The sequence below is a fragment of the Rhinolophus hipposideros genome (assembly GCF_964194185.1).
Source record: "Rhinolophus hipposideros genome assembly, chromosome: 11".
Classification (NCBI taxonomy): Eukaryota; Metazoa; Chordata; class Mammalia; order Chiroptera; family Rhinolophidae; genus Rhinolophus; species Rhinolophus hipposideros.
The window spans coordinates 23,472,783-23,495,406 of NC_138057.1; the positions used below are offsets into that span (position 1 = coordinate 23,472,783).

The 22,624-nt window shown below is 38.7% G+C and overlaps 1 protein-coding gene across 4 annotated transcripts in view; it reads left to right on the forward strand.

Moving 5' to 3' along the window:
• Positions 1-22,624, forward strand: part of FREM1 (FRAS1 related extracellular matrix 1) — a 155,766-nt gene that overhangs the window by 38,140 nt on the left and 95,002 nt on the right. For 3 of the 4 annotated variants that reach the window (XR_013994416.1, XR_013994417.1, XM_081066045.1), the window contains exons 7-14: positions 152-475; positions 2,887-2,995; positions 6,296-6,427; positions 8,515-8,859; positions 9,485-9,627; positions 19,255-19,451; positions 20,140-20,230; positions 21,580-21,747. Coding sequence is in view for 1 of the 4 variants with exons in the window: in XM_081066045.1 (XP_080922171.1) it covers positions 152-475; positions 2,887-2,995; positions 6,296-6,427; positions 8,515-8,859; positions 9,485-9,627; positions 19,255-19,451; positions 20,140-20,230; positions 21,580-21,747 (1,509 nt within the window). In the remaining 3 variants the exon portion in view is untranslated. Of the gene's footprint in view, positions 1-151; positions 476-2,886; positions 2,996-6,295; positions 6,428-8,514; positions 8,860-8,955; positions 9,628-19,254; positions 19,452-20,139; positions 20,231-21,579; positions 21,748-22,624 lie in introns of all 4 variants that reach the window. The other variant, XR_013994418.1, reaches the window with a different exon arrangement.

The following is a 22,624-nucleotide window of genomic DNA, read 5'->3' on the forward strand; positions in this document are numbered from 1 at the left end:
TGATTTTAATGTCCAGCCAGGTTTCAGATCACTGCCAGATACACCCTCTATCGAGGCTGTGGTTTTATGGTAACTATCATATTATTAACCCTGTATGTTATTGATTCCTTTATATTGTTTTCCCCTTCATATTTTCTTTCCCCTTCCAAAGTCAGAGAGTGCGTGGTTGCCTGTCTATATCAGAGCTGGCATTCCTAATCAGATTCCAAGGGCTGCATTCATGGCCACGTTTATCCTGGAAGTGGATCAGTTCATCCTGACCTCTTTGACTACATCCGTTCTGGACTGTGAAGAGGATGAGACCCCCAAACCCTTGCTGGTGTTCAACATTACTAAAGCCCCTCTCCAGGGTTATGTGACTCACCTGTGGGATCACACCAGACCAGTGTCCTCGTTCACCTGGAAAGATCTCAGTGACTTGCAGATTGCCTATCAGCCACCAAACAGCAGCCATTCTGAAAGGAGACATTATGAGGTAAGACGGAAATGACAAAGCGCCTAGCCTAGTTGGTATTCACAGCGTTATTTAAGAAGCCACTTCCCTCAGCCTTCGGGTTAGTTTGTACATTCTTTGGCTCTGCACAGAATCAATCAGTGTGAATCAGGATGCAAACTCAAATGCCCAGAGAAGCCAGGCTGGTGATGCAAATAAGCAAACCTTCCTGGAGGGAGACTGTGGGGAACTGGGCAAAGAACTGGTGTGGGAGGCAGCAGCTACAACTCAGTTCTAGCTGATACACACGACCTTGTGTTGCTACGTGGTGTGTATAGCTCGTGTGTCACGAGAAGTAGAAATCTATAATTTTTTTTTGTAAAAATGTTTCAATTTTTAAATATAGAAAACATATTACAAATTTTAAAACATATTGTGCCAGCTACAAAATATTTCTGAGGGCAGCATTTGGTCTCACCAGATTGAGAACTCTAGTGCCCTCCTGTGTTACATAGACCATTGAAGTTAGAGATGAGTTTCATTTATAATTCTTTCATTAATAAACTCCTTTACTCTTTTTTGTTGTTTGCAGAAGTGTTTTACTGGGATCCTTAATTAATAACACCGAGTACAGGAGATTCCATAGTCTCATATGATATCTAATTTCACTATCAAACACTTTCCATCAGGAAAGTCCTCTTTTTATTTAATGTAAATCTGTTCTGCTGCCTTTTCCCTCTTGTTTTGTATTCAGTGGGAGTGAAGGACAACTGGTTACAGAGTTGCACATAATAATCCTTCACATACTTAAAGACCTACCAGCAGGTTGATTCAAACAGGTTGGACAATTTAAATGGGCAGATTGATATGGACTTGAGTTCATGTTTGTTAAGGGACGTGAGTGTCCCTGGGGTTACCAAATTGTCCTCCATCTAATTTAGGCATTTGCCGCATTTAGTTTCAAGGGCAGACAAAAGACTTTAGACTATAAGTATTGTGTTTTGCCCTTTGCTTTTATTTACTTCATTTCATAATAGCAAGTGGCAGCTTTTGTTTCTTTCCCACCCTTGCCTCTCATTCCTTCCATATTATAAAGTAATTTCTCATTAGATGTCCAATTTTACCTCAAGCTCTCAAATGAAGCACTGCTACTCTGCCGCTTCCTGTGTGCATTTTTTTTTTTTTGGCATTGCATAATGCAATCTTAAAGCAGAATTTGTTCAAATGTGTGATTTTTTTTTGTTGTCATTAGAAGGTAACTCGAATTTTTTTCAGTGGAGATTATACACTTTTCAGATTTTTGTGGGCTGGAAGTGCATTTTGTGGCACTTTGTACATTTGGCTGCCTCTGATGGGATTTCTGAGAGCTGAGCAATGGCCTGTGCTCCTGAATCTCACTGACCCTTCTCTGGGCTATAACACCAAGGCAGTCTATTCTTTCAGGCCTCTTTGGAAAATTCAGTCATTTCATTATGTACTACATGTACTGAGAAGACAGTTCCTCAGTGAGTACATAACATACAATTTTCTATGGCTCAACCTAATAAATATTTACATTATACCTCCAGAAATACATTACCCACCTTGGTGTAGTTTCCTTTTTAGTCTGTTGCATTGGCACCCTTGAATCTGTTTCTTTTGATGTGTTGTGTTTGCTGATATGTTGCTGTTTGATAATTGCTCTTATCCTCTCACATGTATTGCACATCCTTCAGAAGTAGGCAGTGTACCTTCCATTTTTGTATTATACCACGTTCTTCTCTGTTAACACCTGGTGAAATACATACATATCACATAATAAGGCTTAAAACTTATCACATAGCCCCATTAAGTAGTTATGGATTTCATGGGAACAAATGAAATCTAGGTGTTTATTCTAGAAGGATAGATGCCTCTAGATGAGGGTCTCCTAATAGCAGCACCACTGACATTTGGGACTAGATAATTCTTTGTTGTGGGGCTATCCCTATGCATGGTTGGACGTTAGTAGCGTCTTTGGCCTCTGTCCACTAGATGCCAATAGCACCCGCTCCACACTCATATGTGAGACCATAAATGTCCCTAGACATTCCCAGATGTCCCCTGGGGAGACAGGACAATGTCACCCCCAGTTGAGAACCATACCTAGACCCCATACCTTTGAGAGAGGTTTGACTGGTATGATGCTGGACTGACATCGACTCCTGAGCAAATGCAGTGGCACGTCTTCCACATATTTGCTTATTCCAGGGTAAGAAATTCTTTTATGAAGAGGAAAATTTTAAAATTCGAATAAATTAAGGAACAAGATCTAGAGCCCGAAAAAGTGAGATCAGGTTATCAAAAATTGAGATCAGGCAGCAGCAGAAACCTGAATCTGTTTTGCTTCCATCTGTAGTGTATACCCCAGAAGCAGTGGTACATTATCCTAGAACATTTCAATGTGTGGTTCATATGCAACTGTTTGCTTGCAGGTGGAGGTGGAGGTGTATGACTTCTTCTTTGAAAGGAGCACGCCGATTACAGTCCACATCTCTGTCAGAACAGCAGATACCAATGCCCCGCGAGTGTCCTGGAACACAGGTGAAGTTCATGTGGGGTTCAAGCCACATAGCCCTAAGGGAAGACAAAGTATATGGGTCGGGAAAGAAAGGTGGTTTTATTCCCATTTCACATGCGAGGAAACTGAAAGCCAGACAGGTTAGGGGCATCAGATAGTTGGTTTTGGTTTTGGTTTTCTTACTGGCAGGGTGAGAAATTTAAATCCAGGATTCCTGAGTGCTGGAGAGTTCTTTCCTCTGCAGGAGATAAGCCAAAAAGACAGCTTTCACCTAGATGAGGCAAAAAGGTGACTGTGTGTAATACCAAGCTGTAGTTAGACTGAGAGAAAAGGTCTCTGACTGTAATTGTTCAGAGGGATAGAAGGAAGGAATAGATTGGTGCCCTGTACATTGTCCTGTGTTTAAGTTGGGTTGCATGGAAACCACAATACGTAAGTAAGAGCTTACACTGCTTTATTTGTTTGAAAAGAATGCTCTGCCTCTCTTTTCTGAGTGGACTTATAATGCAATGTATATAGTTAGGTCAGATGTAAATGTAGAATGTCAATGAAGATTTTTTTTTCTTTCCCCACTAATCCCGTCAATATTATTGGAAACATATTTATAAACAGTAGTGATAGGTTCTGTTAAGGGGATAGTGCATGTGTCTGATTTTAATCCTCAGGTAGGAGCTTAAATAAGTTGCCTCTTGTGTTTATGTGTTTGTGTGTCTGTGTATGTGTGTGTGGGTACATGCATGCACACGTACGTGTTTGTATGCATGTGAATTTCAGTAGAGATGGAGAATATTGGTTGAGCAGCCTTGGTTTATAATTCTACTTCTAGGTGCCACTCTACCTTTGTTAGCGGGATAATGAGAACAACGAAAGAACTGGTAACCTAAAGTTTAGTAATAACACATATTAAGTATATTATGCTTGAGCGTAGACACTTAATAGTCTGTATGTGTGTTTGTGATTTGTGAAACCTGGCATGTTAAGAGAGCTCTAAATCTGATTTTGACTACTTTGGACATTAGGATCCTTTTCAAAATGAATTTTTACTTATTATGAACTTATATGTTCATCATTGAGAACTTGGAAAACACATTAAATAGAATAAATGATGCATGGTCATGAATAAATAAATGAAATAGTATGAATGAATAAAATCATTTATTACTCCACCATGAAGCCATAATCACTTAATATTTTTTATATATGCTTCTAGTCCTCTTGCTTGCTTTGCTGCTGTGTCCCATGATGTCTTGTTCTTTGCCGTACTGTACACTGTTGGCTTCACAACACTTATTACCAGTCAGAGATTCTTTATATCTACTTCTCCTTCCCCTATACTTCCCTCCCTCCCTCCCTCCCTCCATCGCTCCCTCCTTCCCTTCCTTCCTATTTCTAAATATGCTGCATGTCTTAGCCCAGGTTCCCTGGCAGCAGCCCCCGAGGCAGGTTGTATGCATTAACCCAGCACTGAAAACTAGAGTAAGGGGAAAAGGAAAGTCAAGGTAGTAAGACTGAGCTGGTCATAGCTTTACAAGAAAATAAAGCTGGGGGCTTGATAGGGCTGATGTCTCCAGGAAGGGATGGAACCACTGTGTGTGGGGGGAGTTGGGTGGGATGGAGAAAGGATGAACAGCCTGTCATCTCCTTCTCATTTCCTGTCTCATCACAGTCAGTTTGTCTCACTGGATATTAACTTTCACATGTCCAGGTATGTTACCTGGCCCCTCCTAACAGCCATGCACAATCTCTCTGAGCCCCATCGTATAGGACCGGGCCACAGTCTCAAGGGAGGTCATGGTAAAATCAGGCCCTTGCCTCAGAAAACAGTGAGGTAAACAGATCAGAAGATGAGGTAACTGGGGCAGCCAAGGCTTTAAAATTGTGGGGACTGTGGGAACCCTCGTGGGGCTGCTACTGCTGGAAAGCTGGCAAATGATCAGGAAGGCAAGGGAGGCTGGGTAGTTTTGAGGGGAAGCACTAACTGGACATCCCAGTACACTGTCTTTAAATTTTGTCAGCTGTTTCTTTAAAAAGTTCTGCTCCCTTTCAAGATTCCCTGTAATCTGTTGGCTCCCAGCTCTAATGAGTAATGGGAAGGGTCAATGATGCTACAGCTCCCTGTCTCTCACTGGAGTATTCAGTCTGGAATCTTTATTCTTGTTCTGAGCAGCACTCTCTCTTTCCCCAGATTTCCTCCAGCGTGCTGGGTCCAAGGAAAAGGTTTTATTTTGATTCCTATAGTTACAAAAGTTCCTTCCTTATTAGAGTCTAAACTAAAATACAGCCCTCATTATAAAATGTCAGATACTTTATGTCTAGCACCATTGAGCACTGTCTTAGTACAGTAGCTCTGTATATGCATATTTAACCACTTTACATTCTCTGTCCTGTGGGCTGCTTACGAACTCATAAATTATAGCTGACCCTTGAACAACACATGGGGATTGGGGGTGCTGACCCTCCAAGTAGTCAAAACTCTGTGTATAACTTATGACTCCCTCAAAACTTAATTACTAATAGGCTACTGTTGACTGGAAACCTTACCAATAACATAGTCGATTAACACATATTTTGTATGTTATATATATTACATACTGTACTCTTACAATAAATTAGAGGAAAGAAAACGTTATTAAGAAAATCATAAGGAAGAGAAAATAAATTCATAATAGTTAATTGAAAAAAAAATCTGTATATAAGTAGACCTACACAGTTCAAACCCCTGTTGTTCAAGGGTCAACTGTACCTTGTTTCCCCGAAAATAAGACCTAGCCAGACAATCAGCTCTAATGTGTCTTTTGGAGCAAAAATTAATGTAAGACCTGGTCTTATTTTATTATAATATAAGATCGGGTTTTATCTAATAATATAATATAAGACTGGATCTTATATTAATTTTTGCTTAATAAAAGATGCTTCAGAGCTGATGGTCTAGCTAGGTCTTATTTTTGGGGAAACAGGGTATATGTAAAAGAACTTCTCTTTTGCCCACAAAATATCTGGATATAGCCTTTGAAGAACTTGTGGACCTTATTGAACCAGAGATCCCCGTGAATATAGTATCTGTTCTTTCCTTTGGTGTTTATTTTCCGGCACTACCATGTCTCTAAAGGATATGGCACAAGGAACCAGATGTCAGATCGGAGTTAATAGTACTGAAAGTAAAAATATTACTAAAAATAACAGCTCAATTCCAGTTTCTTGAAAAGCTTTTGAAGATACAATTTTCAGCTAGTTCTGTGAGTTAAAATTCATTAATCTTGTCTTAAAGTAGGTTTGTTGGCATGTCATAGAACTTTGCAGGACATTTTTATTTTGTCCCGTAGGTCTGAATCTCCTGGAGGGCCAGTCTCGGGCCATCACTTGGGAACAGTTTCAGATTGTTGACAATGATGACATTCGCGCTGTCCAGCTAGTCACTGTGGATGGCCTGCAGCATGGACGGCTCACAGTAAGAGGTGATGACCGATATTTTTAACCTAGAAAAGAACCCAAGATGTACTTTCTCCGAAAGCATATTTAATAAGTTCTATGAAGCATTTCTTGGGCTCCATTCCTAAATGAATTGTTATATCCCCCAAATGTGGAGATTTTGAAACAGTTGGCTTTAGTGTTAGGGTGTTCACATCAGTGGATGACCGTTTATGAGCAGTGCCTTAGCTCATTATTTAAAGCTAATATACTTTGGAGGGCTTCTTCTACATATACTCTTTAACTGATTATCTTATAGTTGGAAGACAAAATATTTCCCTCTCATTTCTCTGCTTCAGAGAAATGTGTTGAAAAACAAACAAAACGTGTTTTTTTTAAAAAAATACTTTGTAATCATTTTGTTATGATGATATTAGAAGCAATTACTATAGTTTAAAGAAAATGAGTTTATACTTATAATTATAAGGATGGTAGTTAAGGTTAATGGGCCTAATAAAAATAATAGCCATACTTTATGAACTCAGAAGATTTAATTCAATTATCCTGTTAGTTCGCCTAATAATGCAGAAATGGAGCTCTTATTTATCGTCAGTTGTGATTAGGAAATGCTGAAACCAAAATAAAATTCTCTTGTCTAATCCCAGGACGGGGGCGGGGGCGGGGGGGGTCAGTTTAAGACTGGGTGTATCAGGAAGGGAGGATGTTCAGCTGCATGTAAGGGAAACCCAACTACAGTGGCTTAAAAATTCATTTTTTTTCCTCATATGACAAGTTGTCCAGAGGTAGGTAGGTATTCCATATCCACGATGCCGGAAGTGCTTTTCTGCTCTGTCAGTGGTCACAAGATGGTGCCTGTACCTCTAGGCTCTGGTCTGCATTTGAGGAAGAGAATGAAAAAAGTTGTGCCATCTAAGTTTGCTCTCTTTAACAACCAGAGTATGATACAGTGACTTTTACTTAGGTCTCCTACCACCTCACATACTACCCCTAAGTGCAACGGAGTCTGGGGACATCATTTTTAGAAAATGATCATATTGCCATTCCAAATAGAACTAGGATTCTGGTGCTGAGGAAGAAGCAGAAAGTGGCTATTGGGCAAGTAGCTTATAGTGTCTATTATACTAGTGTTTAATCGTCATTCCAGTGAGATCCTCAACACAAACGTACGTATGGTGTGGGGAGAGTAATGAGGCACCAGCCATCAAGATCTATAATAGTTTATGCAGAGCGGAGCAACGTTTATTAATGCTGCGTAATGAAATATAGAATGGTAACCCATAACACAATGATATTCTGGGCCCAGAGGAGATAAGAAAACAGTACTAATATTTATTAAGCATTTATTTTGTGCCAGATACAGTGCAAAGCATTCTACATGCTTTATCTTATTTCATTCAACTTTACAAAGTGAGGTACTATTATTATTCCCACTTTCCAAACGGGAACCTGAGGCTTAGAGAAGTTGACTTGTCGAAGGTCATATACCTAGAAAGTGGCAGAACTGGGATTTTGAACCTAGGCCATTTGCTACCCAAGCTTTAGCTCTTGGCCAATAAGCCAGAGATTCTCAAACTTTAGCATTCGTTGGACTCTCCTGGAGGCTTGATAAAGCACATATTGTTGGGCCCCACCTCCAGAATTTCTGATTCAGTAGGTCTGGGGTAGGGCCTGAGAACTTGCATTTCTAACAACTTCCTAGATGATGCTGATGCTGCTGGTGGTTAAAGACCACACATCTAAGAAGTGCCACCTTGTAGGATGATAACAGCAAGTTAAAGAATAAGTAACATTTATTGTAGGCTTACTATTGTTTAAGTTCTCTTGTCCATGCTAGGGCATATGAGGTAGATATTATTCCCTTTTTCTAGATGAATCTCAGATACGTTAAATACCGTGCCCAAGTCTGCACAGCTAATACTAAGTGTTACAGGCAGTGTTCAAAACCAGGTCTGTGGAGGCCCAGAACCCACTAAACAGTCTGTCATTTTTCCAGGCCAGGGAAGTCTCAGCTGCACCACTTTCCTTAAAGCCCTCTTGTCTAGTGCTGCTTTCACTGCAGGTGCTGCCTTTGCACCCCTTCATCAATCAGCGCCATCTCTGCTCTCTCCTTTAGGCGGGAAAGGATTTCTTTTCACTGTGGCTGACCTGCAGGCTGGAGTCGTTCGCTATCATCATGATGACAGTGACTCCACCAAAGACTTTGTGGTCTTCCGGATATTTGATGGCCATCATAGCATCCGCCATAAGTTTCCTATCAACATCTTGCCCAAAGATGACAGCCCCCCATTCCTCATAAACAATGTTGTGATTGAACTGGAAGAGGGACAGACCATACTGGTCCAGGGGTCCATGCTGAGAGCTTCAGACATAGACTCCAGTGATGACTACATATTCTTTAATATCACAAAACCACCGCAGGCTGGAGAGATTATGAAGAAGCCAGGGCCAGGCCTGATAGGTAAGTTCTGGCAGTAAGATCATTTGTGTCAGGATTCGTGCAGAGGTGGAAATCAAGTTTATGAGGTAAGATACCATTATTATCCCCATTTTATAGATGGGAAGCCTGAAACTTAGAGAAGCTAAGTTGACCTATCCAAGGATGGGCATCTGGAAAGTTCTAGAGCTGGGACTGAAGGTAACCATTACACTATGAAAAATTAAGACTGCCAAGCACAGTGATAGAACAAATAAGTTTGAAGAGAGATATTTGGCCTATTCTAGGTTATTGATAAAGTAATTTCATGAATGATATTTGCTTATATTTTGTTAGAATAATTTTACAACTACGTCTTAGTCAGGAGTAACAAAGCAGATCAAGTAGTTAGTGTTCCTTAAGACTATGTTTCTTAAAAATATTTTTCTAATGCTAATTTCTCTATGTATTTTAAGACAGGTGTGGCATTTTTAATTTTTCTGCTTTATTATTTATAATCTTTGATTAACAACTGTTAATGAAGATTCCTTGGATATATACAACATATGCAGAGTGGAGCAGAAAAGACTTAGAGATAAGTACTATATCTTTATACCCCAATGCCTGGCAGATGGTTACAAAAATATTTGGTGTTTTATGGACCCAACAGGTTATCCTGTCCCTGGCTTCTTTCAGAGGGATCTATTTAATGGCATTATTTACTATCGTCACTTTGGTGGTGAAATCTTTGACGATTCTTTTGAATTTGTCCTGTGGGACAGCCATGAACCTCCAAATTTCTCAGTGCCACAGGTAAGAGGCCATCTCTAAACACTTTCCAAAAATCTTGTCCACAGATATCAGTTCTGGGAGATGTTATTAGAAACTACATGAAAATATGTTTCAGTGTTCAAAGTCTGAGAAGCAACAGATTAAGCAAAATTAAGTCAATTTCTTTGCAACATCACTTCTCTTCCATTTATTTTTCTAAAGAGTTTTATACATTTCCATGAATGTGGTGTTTCCCAGGTTATTTAACGGTGGGACCCTTTTGTACAGAACACCTCACAAAATTTTTTGGCCTCATAGTACTAAAGAAAACAGTGACATTTTATGTGTAGTGGTTAAAGTATAGGCTCTGGAGTTAGAAAGTCTATGTTTCTCTTCTGTCCTTGACACTAATTAACTGGTTGATCTGTGCCTCAGTTTTTTCATCTTTAAAATGGAATAATACAACTTCCTTATAGAGTGATTGTGAGGGCGAGATAATATATATAAAATACTGAGAACTTTTTGGCACATGGTAAATACTCAATAAATAAATTAGCTATTATTTATTGTTGCTTTTGAAGAACTAGGAGTTTTGCAACCACTCAAGTATATCATTTAAATATGTAAAATGCAGATACAGATTTAAGGAGGCATTCTATAAAGAAATTACAGCAAATGGAGTCAGTGTACGGTCTGGACAACTATAAAGGAGCAGACTCTTTGCAAAGAGAGAGTGGTTGGTGGTAAGAGCAGAAAAAAGAGAGCTAAAAGTAAATGGTCACCTCCTACATGTAGTTTTTTTTCCTAGACAGTTTATACCTATTATCTTGGAAGATAGCATGTATAAGGATCTAAGCAAATCTTGAACCAATTCTAGAATGACTACTGAAAGTAGGTATCCCTATTGGTTATATAATGTCTTCTCATGTCACAGTCATTCACATTAGCTAATGCATACATGGACATTGAGCTGTTCATGTGTTTGCAAAGATGAAGGTAACACAAAAGGGGTGATTAGGAAGAATGATGTCAGAGAACCCAGAAACTGAAGGAAGTAGGTGATTCCTGTTAAGAGGAAATGGAGAATGAATGAGAAAATTCTTGATTCAACTGCTTATTGAATAACAAATCAACTCCTTTACAAATAACAGGCCCCTATTTTCATCAATGTATTATACCATTTCTAGATTACATTTTTTTATTTTTTTTATTTTTTTTTTTTTTTTTTTATTAATTAATTTATTTATTAGTTTCAGGTGTACAAAACAAGGTAATACTTAGACGTTCATCATTTATATCCCTCATACTGTGAACCCCCCTCCCCCCATCCACTATCCCTCCGACCTCACACTGAACCATCACATTATATATATAAAATTATAGTTGGCATTCATTAATGTTTAGCTTCTGATGTACAATGCCATGATCAGGTATCCACAGTATCCCTGAGGTGGTCTCCCAAATAGGACTAGATTACATTTTTTTAAATAACTATTTCTATGTTTTGTTTTGTTTTGTTTTGTTTTGTTTTGTTTTTTAATTTGGGGAAGGGGACCAGGACTTTATTGGGGAACAAAGTGTGTGCTTCCAGGACTTTTTTTTTCCTTTTCCCAAGTCAAGTTGTCCTTTCAGTCTTAGTTGGGGAGGGCGCAGCTCAGCTCCAGGTCCAGTTGCTATTGCTAGTTGCAGGGGACACAGCCCACCATCCCTTGCGGGACTCAAGAAGTTGAACTGGCAACCTTGTGGTTGAGAGCCCACTGGCCCATGTGGGAATTGAACCGGCAGCCTTTGGAGTTAGGAGCACGGAGCTCCAACCGCCTGAGCTATCGCGCCGGCCCACTAGATTACATTTTTGATTGAGAATTTAGTTGATTTGATAATCCAAAATGGCAACTATTAATAGGATTTATTTCTAACCCTTCTGTTGTATCTATTCAAACTGAGTTTTATTTCTGACTAGAATACCATATCACTTTTAGCAGACTCTATGCCTTTTTGAAAATAGAAAACTCATGGCTTCTTTTTCCTCTTCTGCTATCATATATTTTATAGGTCATATTTTTATTTATATCGTATTTCAGTTCATATGTAGTTGTCAGATCCCTCTAAAATAAAGACCACAGTGACTTCATTGAAACAGAAGTATTTCTAAATCTTGGCAAATAAGTTAGACTGAAAACTGTAGATCAGTGATACGGTTACTTCTTCTGATGGATGGATTTCTAAGGAAGGATCATAATCACGTTTTTCTTTGCTTTCATTTTCTTAATCTATGTTGACAGACAGAGAGAATGTATAAATTTGCTCTGTCTTCCTGTACCGCCTAATTTTAGCTCCTGAATATTCTCCAGCTCAGCCTTGTGCACCCACCTCTCTATCTGACATCCGCATGTATATCTCATTAGCATTTTAAACGTACCATGTCCACAAGACATTTAGTATATTTACCTCAAAACTTACACAAAACCACTGTAACTAGAATCTCTGAAACCATCTCTAACTCCTTTGTTTCTCTAATATCTGAAAAAGCAATTAATCAACAGATCTTACTAAATCTGCTGGATAAATTTCATCTGTCTCTACTTGCCCACCCCATTGCCATTGCTTTACTTCCAACTTTCATCTTTTCGGGACTAGATTATCAGAATCCCTCACATGGTCTCTTAAGAATAGAAGAGATCCTTTTAATTTAGGACAATTAAAATCCTTTGATACAGTAACAGCACATTTAGTGGAATCCACCTACCATCAATTTTCCCCAAATTCTCCCTCTTCTGATTTGTGGCAGCTCTAGCTTAGTTCCTTTCCAGACTATGGACTTGCTGCTCTAAGCCATAACATCACCTGCTCCTAGAATCATTTTCTGATGTCCCCCTTCCACAATTCCCTCAGGCTGGGTCAGCTGGTATTTTTATATGATCTGATACCAAATCACTGTAATATGAGGCTATTATTTGTTTTACTGAATTAACTTTGAGCTCATTGATGAGCTCAAAGAATCCTGAACTATTCATCTGTGTGTCTTCAAACCTTAGTATCAGACTTAGAATCTCAAGAACTATGTCTTGGCCCCAAATGGACTCCTGTTCTTTAAACTTTTATTGAACATAGGAGGAAATAAGAAGACTGAAACATTTGGTAGAAACTGAGGAGTCAGTGAGATGAGGAGATAGTTAGTATAAAGGTTTATTCTTCAGAGTTTCCACAAATCAGTGTATTCATAAGAACAAAAGAAGTAAAACAAGGATTTCTGGTCAAGATGGTGGAGTAGGTAAATGCTGTGCTTACCTCCTCGCATGACCCCATCAAAATTACAACTAAACTACAGAACAGCCATAGTTGAGGTTGACCTGAAGTCTAGCTGCACAGAAGTCCTACAACTGAAGGATATCCAGAAGAAGGCATGTTGAGACTGGTAGGAGGGGCAGAGACACGGAATGGGCTGATGTCACACCAGCACTAGTGGCAGTTGGCCTCGGTTCACAGCTTAGCCTCTCTTAGGCCCCTGCAAGCACAGTGCAGGTAGCAGCCATCTGTGGATTGCTTTGTGGCTCATTCCAGGTAGCCAACCTGGGCAGGGAGCAGGCTGAAGCTGAACTTGGCCTGTGGCAGGGCCCCTCCCAGGAGACCCTTTGGACCAATCTGGAGCACCCCCCAGCTGCCTCTGAGGGATGACACACTCAAAAGGCAGACTGGGCAGGCACCAGAGCCCTGCTAAAGTGAATCCTAATCCATAGGGTCAGCCCCTGCATAATAGCTCCTCCACCGCAATCACAGCCAGTTCTTATAATCAACCAGCCTGAGGGTCAATCCTCCCTATTGATATGCAAACAGCAACCAAGGATCAACTACAATAAGGAGGACACTCAATCCACACAAAGGGACACACATGGAGCATCTGGCTCGGGTGACCAGGGAGACTGTGCCACAGGGCCCTGCAGGACACGTACTACATGAGATTGTCTTGAGAGACATGGCAGTTCTGCTTAATACATAGAAACAAACATAAGGAAGCAGCCAAAATGGGGAGACAAAGGAACATGTCCCAATGAAAGAACAGAACAAAGCTCCAGAAAAAGAACTAAACAAAATGGAGACAAGATATCTACAAGATGCAGAGTTCGAAACACTGGTTATAAGGATGTTCAGTGATCTCAGTGAGAGCTTCAGCAAAGAGGTAGGAAACATAAAAAAGAACCAGTCAGAAATAAAGAATACAATAACTGAAATGAAGAATATATCAGAGGAAATCAACAGTAGATTAGATTAAGCAGAGGATTGAATCAGTGATTTAGAAGATAAGGTGGCAGAAAACACCCAAATAGAACAGCAAATAGAAAAAGGAATCCAAAAAAATGAAGATAGTTTAAGGGGCTCTGGGACAACATGAAGTGTACCAGAAGGAAAAGAGAGAGAGAAAGGAATCAAAAACCTATTTGAATAAATAATGACAGAAAACTTCCTTATCCTGGTGAAGGAAATAGACATATAAATCCAGAAAATGTAGAGAATCCCATGCAGATTAACCCAAAGTGGCCCACACCAAGACACATCATAATTAAAATGTCAAAGCTTGAAAACAAAGCAAATCTTAAAAGCAGCAAGAGGAAAGCAGTTATAGTTACCTATAAAGGAGCTCCCATAAAAGTGTCAGCTGATTTTTCAACAGAAACTTTTAGGCCAGAAGGGATTGGCACAAAAAATTCAAAGTGATGGAAAGCCTGGACCTACAACCAGATTATTCTACCTAGTAACACTATTATTTAGGATTGAAGGACAGATAAAGAGCTTCCCAGGCAAGAAAGAAAAAGCCAAAGGAGTTAATCAACCCCAAACCAGTATTACAAGAAATGTTAAAGAGACTTCTTGGAGAAGAAGGAGAAGAAGAAGGAAAATTATAAATAATAAAATGACAATAACTGCATATCTATCAACAATTAATATAAATGTAAATTGATTAAATACTCCAATCAAAAGATAGCTAGCTGAATGGATAAGAAAATAAGACCTTTGCTTATGCTGCCTACAAGAGACTCACTTCAAATCAAAAGACACAAACAGACTGAAAGTAAAGGGATGGAAAAAGATATTTCATGAAAATGGAAATGAAAAAAAAAAAAAAAAAGAAAAAAGCTGTGGCAGTAATACTTGTACCAGACAAAATAGACTTTCAAACAAAGGCTATAACAAGAAACAAAAAAGGACCCAGTAATCCCACTTCTAGATATTATCCAAAGAAACTCAAAACACAGTTTGAAGGGACATGTACATCCATATGTTCATTGCAGCATTATTTATAGTAGTCAATATATGAAGGCAACCTGGGTGTCCCAGAACAGATGAATAGATAAGAAGAGGTGGTACATATATACAATGGAATATTACTCAGCCATCAAAAATAATGAACTCTTGCCATCTGCAACAACATGATAGGACCTAGAGGGTATTATGCTGAGTGGAGTAACTCAGACAGAGAAAGCAAATGTCATATGAGTTCACTTATATCTGGAATCTAAAGGACAAGATAAACAAACAAAACAGAAACAAACTCATAGATACAGAGAACATTTTGAGGGTTACCAGATAGGAGGGGTATGGTGGGCTGGGTGAAAAAGGTGAAGGGAGGAAAAGTACAAATTGGTAGATACAAAATAGTCATGGGGATGTAAAGTATAGCATAAGGTTTATAGTCAATAATATTGTAATAACTATGGTGTCAGATGGGTACTAGATTTATTGAGGTGATCATCTCATAAGTTACACAAATGTCTCATCACTATGTTTTACACCTAACATTAATATACTGCATATGAACTTTAATTGAAAAATTTAAAAAAGTTATTAAAAAATAGACCAAAACATGTATTTTGTGTGTGCGCTGTAAACATTTTTGTGTTGTAGAACCCTGATAACTTCACTGAAACTCCAATTTTTAAAGGATGTAAATGATGATATAGTTTTCTGATGATAACATCTTCAATTTGGACAAGTATCTAGTCATAGCCTACAAATAAAAGTGTATTTAAAATATTCAACAAAATTTGTAACTTTCAGTTGTTCAACTAAAAGTCCAGAGAAGATGATTACTTGATGGAAGCTTTTGTAATCAGAAAGTTCCACAGTCACTGAAGGTTAAATTAAACTAAGGCACAGGATTGTTTAGGTCATACTATCAGAACACTGCCTTTGATGGAGGCTGAAACCAAGCATATCCCTGGGTGAGAAACAATATAATTAAAGCTGGAAGGAAGTTATATAAGTAGGGATGCCCCTTACCTCTTCTTATCCTTCCCAACTGAATATTCCTACTGAGAGACGGACCTGCATATCTGATGCACCCAAGAGGGGTCTACATATCAGCAAGAAACTCCCTCCCTCTTTTTATATTGGGTGTCATTACTGTCACCAAATGGAGCCTCATGCACTCAATTTGCTTTTAAAAAATACTTCCTTTTTTATCCTTCTCAGTAGAGGGCTTTATAGAGCTTAACCCTTAGGGGATAAACCAATAAAGAGAGTAACATTAGAAGTAAAACGGAGTGCGCAAAATAAGGATAGAAGAAAGAAGCAGAAAGAGGACTAAGAAACAGTAAGAAAGGAAGCAAATGCCACACAGTCCTGTCGATGACGTGGAAGGGAGCAATGAAATGTGACAGGATGAGAGAACAGACACCCAGCGTGTGGGCATTTAATCAGAAGTCAGGCCAGAAAGTGGGGTGGGCACAACTGGCATTGAAAGTAGTTCCCTGGCTGAGAAACAACACTGGGTAATCTCAAAGGAAGATGTAAAGTAAAGAATCAGGCAGGAATCAAAGCTCTGGTCAGAGAAAGGATCAAGTACCCAGGTCGACAAGAAAGTCACATATATTATGAATACTATTCTGAGAGTCAAGGTTAGGGTTTGTCATTTTGTATACTGAAGTGTGATTCCCTACGAGTCTGTGTTGTGGGTGCTTATGGCCAGACGTAGACAGGAGGCACATAGGGTAAGCCAGCAAGCTAGAGCCCAGTGACTGGTCTGGGCACTAGTTTTCCACTCTCTGGGAATGGGTATTTAATAATGTCTTTTTATAACCAAATTTCAGTAAAATGAGAACACTTTATTTCTCTATGGAGTTTCTTCAAATAGGATTTTTCTCATCCACACACACACACACACACACACACACACACACACACACACTGTAATTGTTTAAACATGCATAAATATGTAAAGACACATCAACTTAGGGGATCATAAAGCATGTTGAAAAATGTGCCCACCAAGAATTACTACAGGGGTATAAAAAAGCATGCTTGTACATTCTTTTTATACAAAGAATACATTGGAGAATAAATTAGCATGGAAAATGGTCTCTTTGAAGGCACAATAACTATTGTTTCCTTATTAAACCCAGTTTTTCAATTAAGTGGAGCCTCACTGATCCACGCTATAGCTGGGAGGGCCCCATAGAGAATTTCTGAACTTTGTAGATTAGCAGAAAACTATAATTGGAAAAAAAAATTGTGACACAGACTCCAGGAGGCTCGAAAAATGGTTGTCATTGTGTTCCTTTATTTTGATGACTGGCTTTAGTGTTTAATTATTGAAATCCTTCATAATGGAGTAGTAAATATGCTGTACACTTTTGTAAAAGTAATGAAGGATGGAGACAGGGAATTAATTTATTGAATACCTCCTACCAAATACTCACTGTACTACCAGCAATCTCATTTGATCCTGACAACACTTCAGTGTAATAGCCATTGTTATTGTTTCCAGTGTACAGAGAGAAAAACTGATCGCAAAGGGGTTCAGTGATTTCCCCCAGGGAACACAGCTTGTAAGTGGCCAAGCTGAAGTTCTAGTATTTTCCATATCATAGTAAAAGCTTAACCATGTTTTAGTTTTTGCTTTGTACATCACTTTAAAAAGGAATTCTCTTCACTTTCAAATTGTGTATTGTGAACACCATTATTGTAGACAAAATTGGCATTGCTGATCTATGTTTAAGTGACAATATTAAATTTATTAAAATAAATTGATTAAATTAAAATATTAAATTTGTTGAAATAAATCAAAACCAAGGCAAGAATACCCACGATACCAAGCAAATGTACCATTTTAAGAGACAGTAAATAATTGCTTTCTCACACCACTTGTGGATTATTGTAAGAAAATGTGATGCTAAAAGCTGTTTGGCAAATCCTCCTTGCCCTCTAGCAGCATCTAAACCTGTGAGTATGTTTTTAAACATTCTTAAGATTACAAGGGCATGTTGACTCATTTAGTTAGCAAACACCGATGATGTGCTTCTACCTGCAGAATACCCTACCAGTTGTGGTAGACCTACAGAGATGAAAATAGTTTTTATTGAGCACCGAATATATCCCAGATGTTTTATCTACGTAGTGATACTTGGCCCTCATAACCACTCCGTTAGGTTTTCAGTGTTAAGCTTAACTTATATACCAGAAAATTGATATTTAAAAAAGTTGAGTGACTTATTCAAGATCAGTAGTTTCTAAGTGATACACTCAGGAGTTTAACTGTCTGTTCACCACCAAATTCCTTGTGGTTTGTCTATACTATGAGCCTCCTCTTATGGAACTTTCAGTCTAGGAGAGACTGATGTGGAAACTACTAATAACACAGGACCATAAAATAATGTTTGTTGAGGGATAAGCAAAATTCAGGAACAGTTACTTCCAGCTGAGAAATTGGGGAAAGTTTCAAGAAGAGCCTTCAATTATAAGAAGAACCCAGGAGAAAGCAGGAGAAAAGCATTCCAGATTGAAGAAACAACATGATCCAAAGCACAGAGGCGTGTTTGGAGACCCAGTCCTTTGTGTACAACTAGAGTGTTGGATTAATGTTGAAAGGAGTAAAAGATGAAGTTGAAAAATAGATTGTCTAAACTATGGAGGGTTATATATGTCTTATCACAATAAATATGTAAAAAATAATTTTAAAAACATAACATTGGCAAAAAAGTCACTACAAAAGTCAAAAATAAAAACAAACTGTAGCGAGTCTCAGGTAGCATGCTAAGGAGTTTGAATAATTCTGTCCCTTCTGAGTGGTTGCTTAAGATTTTTGAGGATGTGAATAACCTGATTTGATTTGCATTTAAAAATAACATTAGAGGTATGTCAGTCTAGGTTAGCTGTTGGAGTCAGGGCTAACAGAAAGCTGTTGCAATAACATAAGGAAGAAATTATGAGAACTGGAGCTCGGCCAGTAACAGTAGGAATGACAGCTGGGGTGGGAGGGGGTGTGGTCACTGTGTAGGAATTTTATAAGTAGAAACTCTGGGAGGTGTGTTACACATATGTAGGTGGAGAAGGGGGAACCAAAAGTAATGTCAAGATTTCTAGAATCAATGAGTAGAGGGAGGTAAAAAAGTACAGGTTGTTGATGGAAGAGAGATGTAGAAATACCCATTCTATAGCACTTATGACTGCATTAATTAGACTTGTGATAATTACATTCTTAAAATATAAAATGGGTGGAGAATGTTTAATTTTTGGCTCGTGTTCTTAATAGCTCCTGAATCATTTCATTGGAAGTATATTATAAAAGAAAGTTTTTGAAAGTCATCAAAAAATCACTGTGACTAGGTGATTGGGATGTTTCCTTTGGTGTCTTTTTGGTATTTCAAATTAATGATACAGATCATTTCTTTCCAGGTGGTGACGATCCATATCACTCCAGTGGATGACCAGCTTCCAAAAGAGGCACCTGGAGTTTCTCGGAATTTGGTTGTCAAGGAAACTGACGTGGCCTACATAACTAAGAAACATCTACGTTTTATAGATACAGAATCATATGACAGGTTGCTGCTCTACACAATAACAACTCCTCCATTTTTCTCCTTCCACCACAGGTATCTCTATGAAAAGTCATCACCTGGGCTGTTAGTGCAGATTTGTGTGATAGGACCGCAGAGTCAAAAGTGTCAGTGTATAGTACTGTGGTTCAATTGCTTTGTTCGTCAGCCATGAATTTAAATTCAATTCAGCATTTCCTCTAATCTGAAACTTGTACCTCCCTTCAAAAGTGGTATTAGTGGGTAAGTGACCCGTATCTTATAGCGTCTTCAGCTTAGGTAGGCTTATAGCAGTCTTTAATCCCCTTCCTAAAAAGAACATTTCTTCTTTTTAGTAAAATTTATTGAGTCGTTATAACATTCATTTAAGGTATAGCAGGCCACAGAGTGGTCATATTCTATGATTCCAATCCAGAAAGTGGCGTGAATATACCTTAGTCTTGTATCAGGTATGTGGTAGTGAGGAAACATTTTTAGAATGAGAATAAAGATACTCTTTCATGATGGCAAAGTAGAAAATATTGTACATACTTTTTGCATTAATGATAAGAATGGCATTGATGAAATTGGACTTAAGGTGAGAACCCCGCCCCCAACATAAAGAGAGAATATGAAGATGGAACATTTGATTTCTTCCCACAATGAACTGTTGTAGTTTTTCTTTTTTAAATTGGTTGTAGGCTATTTGACTTAATTTTTGTTACATGGAAAATGAGTGAAAATGTTCTCCTGTATTTCTCTTTAGAAACTTGGATGCTGGGAAATTATTCATGGTGGACAGCATACCAAAGCTAAGCAAAAATCCTGCAGCCCCGAGCCTGAAGTCATTCACTCAGGTAGGATGCTATGCTAAAATGTTGAAGAAGATGATGGAAGTGTCTTCTGAGAAGTCCTTGTGCTCCTAGTATTGCTTTTCTAGATGTTGGCCTTTGACATCTATTACAGATGCTCGATGACTTTATCCTTTTTGCTTGTACATTTGCAATAAGCATGTGACATCTATTTGACAATGTTTGATCAACATGGATATGATTTCCAAATCTTGTTGTAATTCAACAGACTTTTGCACTGTTTTGCCAGCAGCAGGGCTGTGATTTAGAGACCTGGTGCATATGTTTTTATTCCACTAAATTCAGTTTATCTATTATTAGGGTGCTAGAGCTGCCATACCAACGTGCCACAAACAGAGTGGCTTAAAATAATTGAGATTTATTATCTCACAGTTCTGAAGCTTGGAAGACTGAAATCAAGGTGTCGAGATGACCATGCTGTTTCTGAAACCATGCAGTGGAATCTTTCCTTGCCTCTTCCTAGCTACTAGTGGTTTGCCGATGATGATCTTTGACATTCTTTGGCTTGTAGGTGTATTGCTCCAACCTCTGCCTCTGTCATCCCATGGCCACCTTCTCCCTGTTTGTCTCTCTTCTCTTATTGTATGAGTAAGGTTACCAGTTAGATTAGATTAAAGGCCCACTCTTCTCCACTGTGATGTTACCTTAACTAATTACATCTACAACACACTTACTCCCAAATAAGGTCCCATTCTGAGGTACTGGGGTTTAGGATTTCAACATAGCTTTTGGAGGGGGACACAATTCAACCCATAGCGTCTTCTACCTTCCAAAATTCTTATCAGTCGTCTCCCTACTCCTGTGGAATCTCCTTTTTAGATCCCCACAGGGGTCACAATAATGGTGATGAGTGCTTAGATAGTAGCCACCTCCGTAGTTTGTGGCTTCATTATGCCTAATTTTACTGTAGTTAGAAGTTGTAAATGAGTATGTCTACTCCATCTGGTATCATCATTTTATCAATTTTACAGATAAGGAAAAAGAGGCCTAGCAGGTTAAGTAGACTGACTAGTATCACACAGCTATTTAAAGTAGTAGAGCTTACGCATAAGCTCTTCTTACGACAGAGCTGGGTTAAAATTCCAGTCTCCTGTCTTTCAGAGCTGGCTGGCTTCAAGCACTTGATATAGTTACTTAATTTCTTTGTCATTTTCTCTCCTGATTTTTAGAAAAGGTGACTTATAAAATAGACCTTTTTGGAATCATCAAATTGATGATGGTGGCAAACGAAGTTTGATATCATTCACCATGATGGTTCTCTTAGACTTAGAGCTCTGATAGTCTCTGACTCTTGAAAATTGGCACCCATGTGTCCGTCTCAATTTGCTTTTCAGGATGCTGTAAACCATATGAAAGTGGCCTATATGCCACCTATGCATGACATAGGCCCCCACCTCCAACACGTCCAGTTCACATTTTCCATCAGTAACCAGCATGGTGGCACTTTGCACGGGATCTGCTTTAATATCACGATTCTTCCAGTGGACAACCAAGTTCCTGAGGTATGTACAGTATGAAGGATGAAAAGGAAGGAGGATGTAAGGAAAGCAAGGAAAGACTTTAAGACTTATTGGAAATGCTTACTTGTCTTTAGGCTGTTTTAAAAAAACTTTTTATTTTCTAGCTACAATGTAGGAAGAAAAGAATGGAAGGGGAGTCCTTCACCTCTCATGTGACTTTCTATTTATAAAGCGAGATTTTCCAGTTGCTGAATTTGGCATTCTTTTCAAAGCTTTATAAGTATCCCTTCCCTTTCCACTGAATTTCACATGCTGATCCGGGGAAGGGAATTAAATTATGGGTCTCTTTACAACCAGACGGTTTTATTTACTCTCACCACAGGCCACTTATGCCACTGTGTAATCTAGAGAAGCTTTTAATTTTCCAAAATGAATTACGATGGGACCTTCCATTCTGTCCCATCTTTTTCCCCAATGTTTATGTAAACTTTAAAGTACTGGGGTCTTTCATTAAAACTGAACTATGAAGGCCATGCCATCTTGTGTATCTTGTCTGAAAAGGCTGGGGTTTATACTGAAAGTTTGTTCTATATCCTGCCTCCTCTCTACCAGAATGCTAGACTTAATTAGTGTGTCTATTCCTGAGCTCATTTTCCCCCTTCAAAGCGAAAAGACAAAGTAGGATTACCCATCCACTAGGAACCTTAGTGGAACTAGAACCTATACATATCTCATCCCTAAGGTCACCTTCCCAGGTAGCTAGCGACGGAAGCACTGATGTCCCCTTGCTTGCTCACTGCTCACCATCTCTACACCTAACCAAGGCCGAGGTCTTACCTTGAGGGACCAAGAGGCTTATCCTATGTACAGAACTGGGTTGGATAAAAAAAAAAAAAAAAAAAAAAAAAAAAAAAAAAAA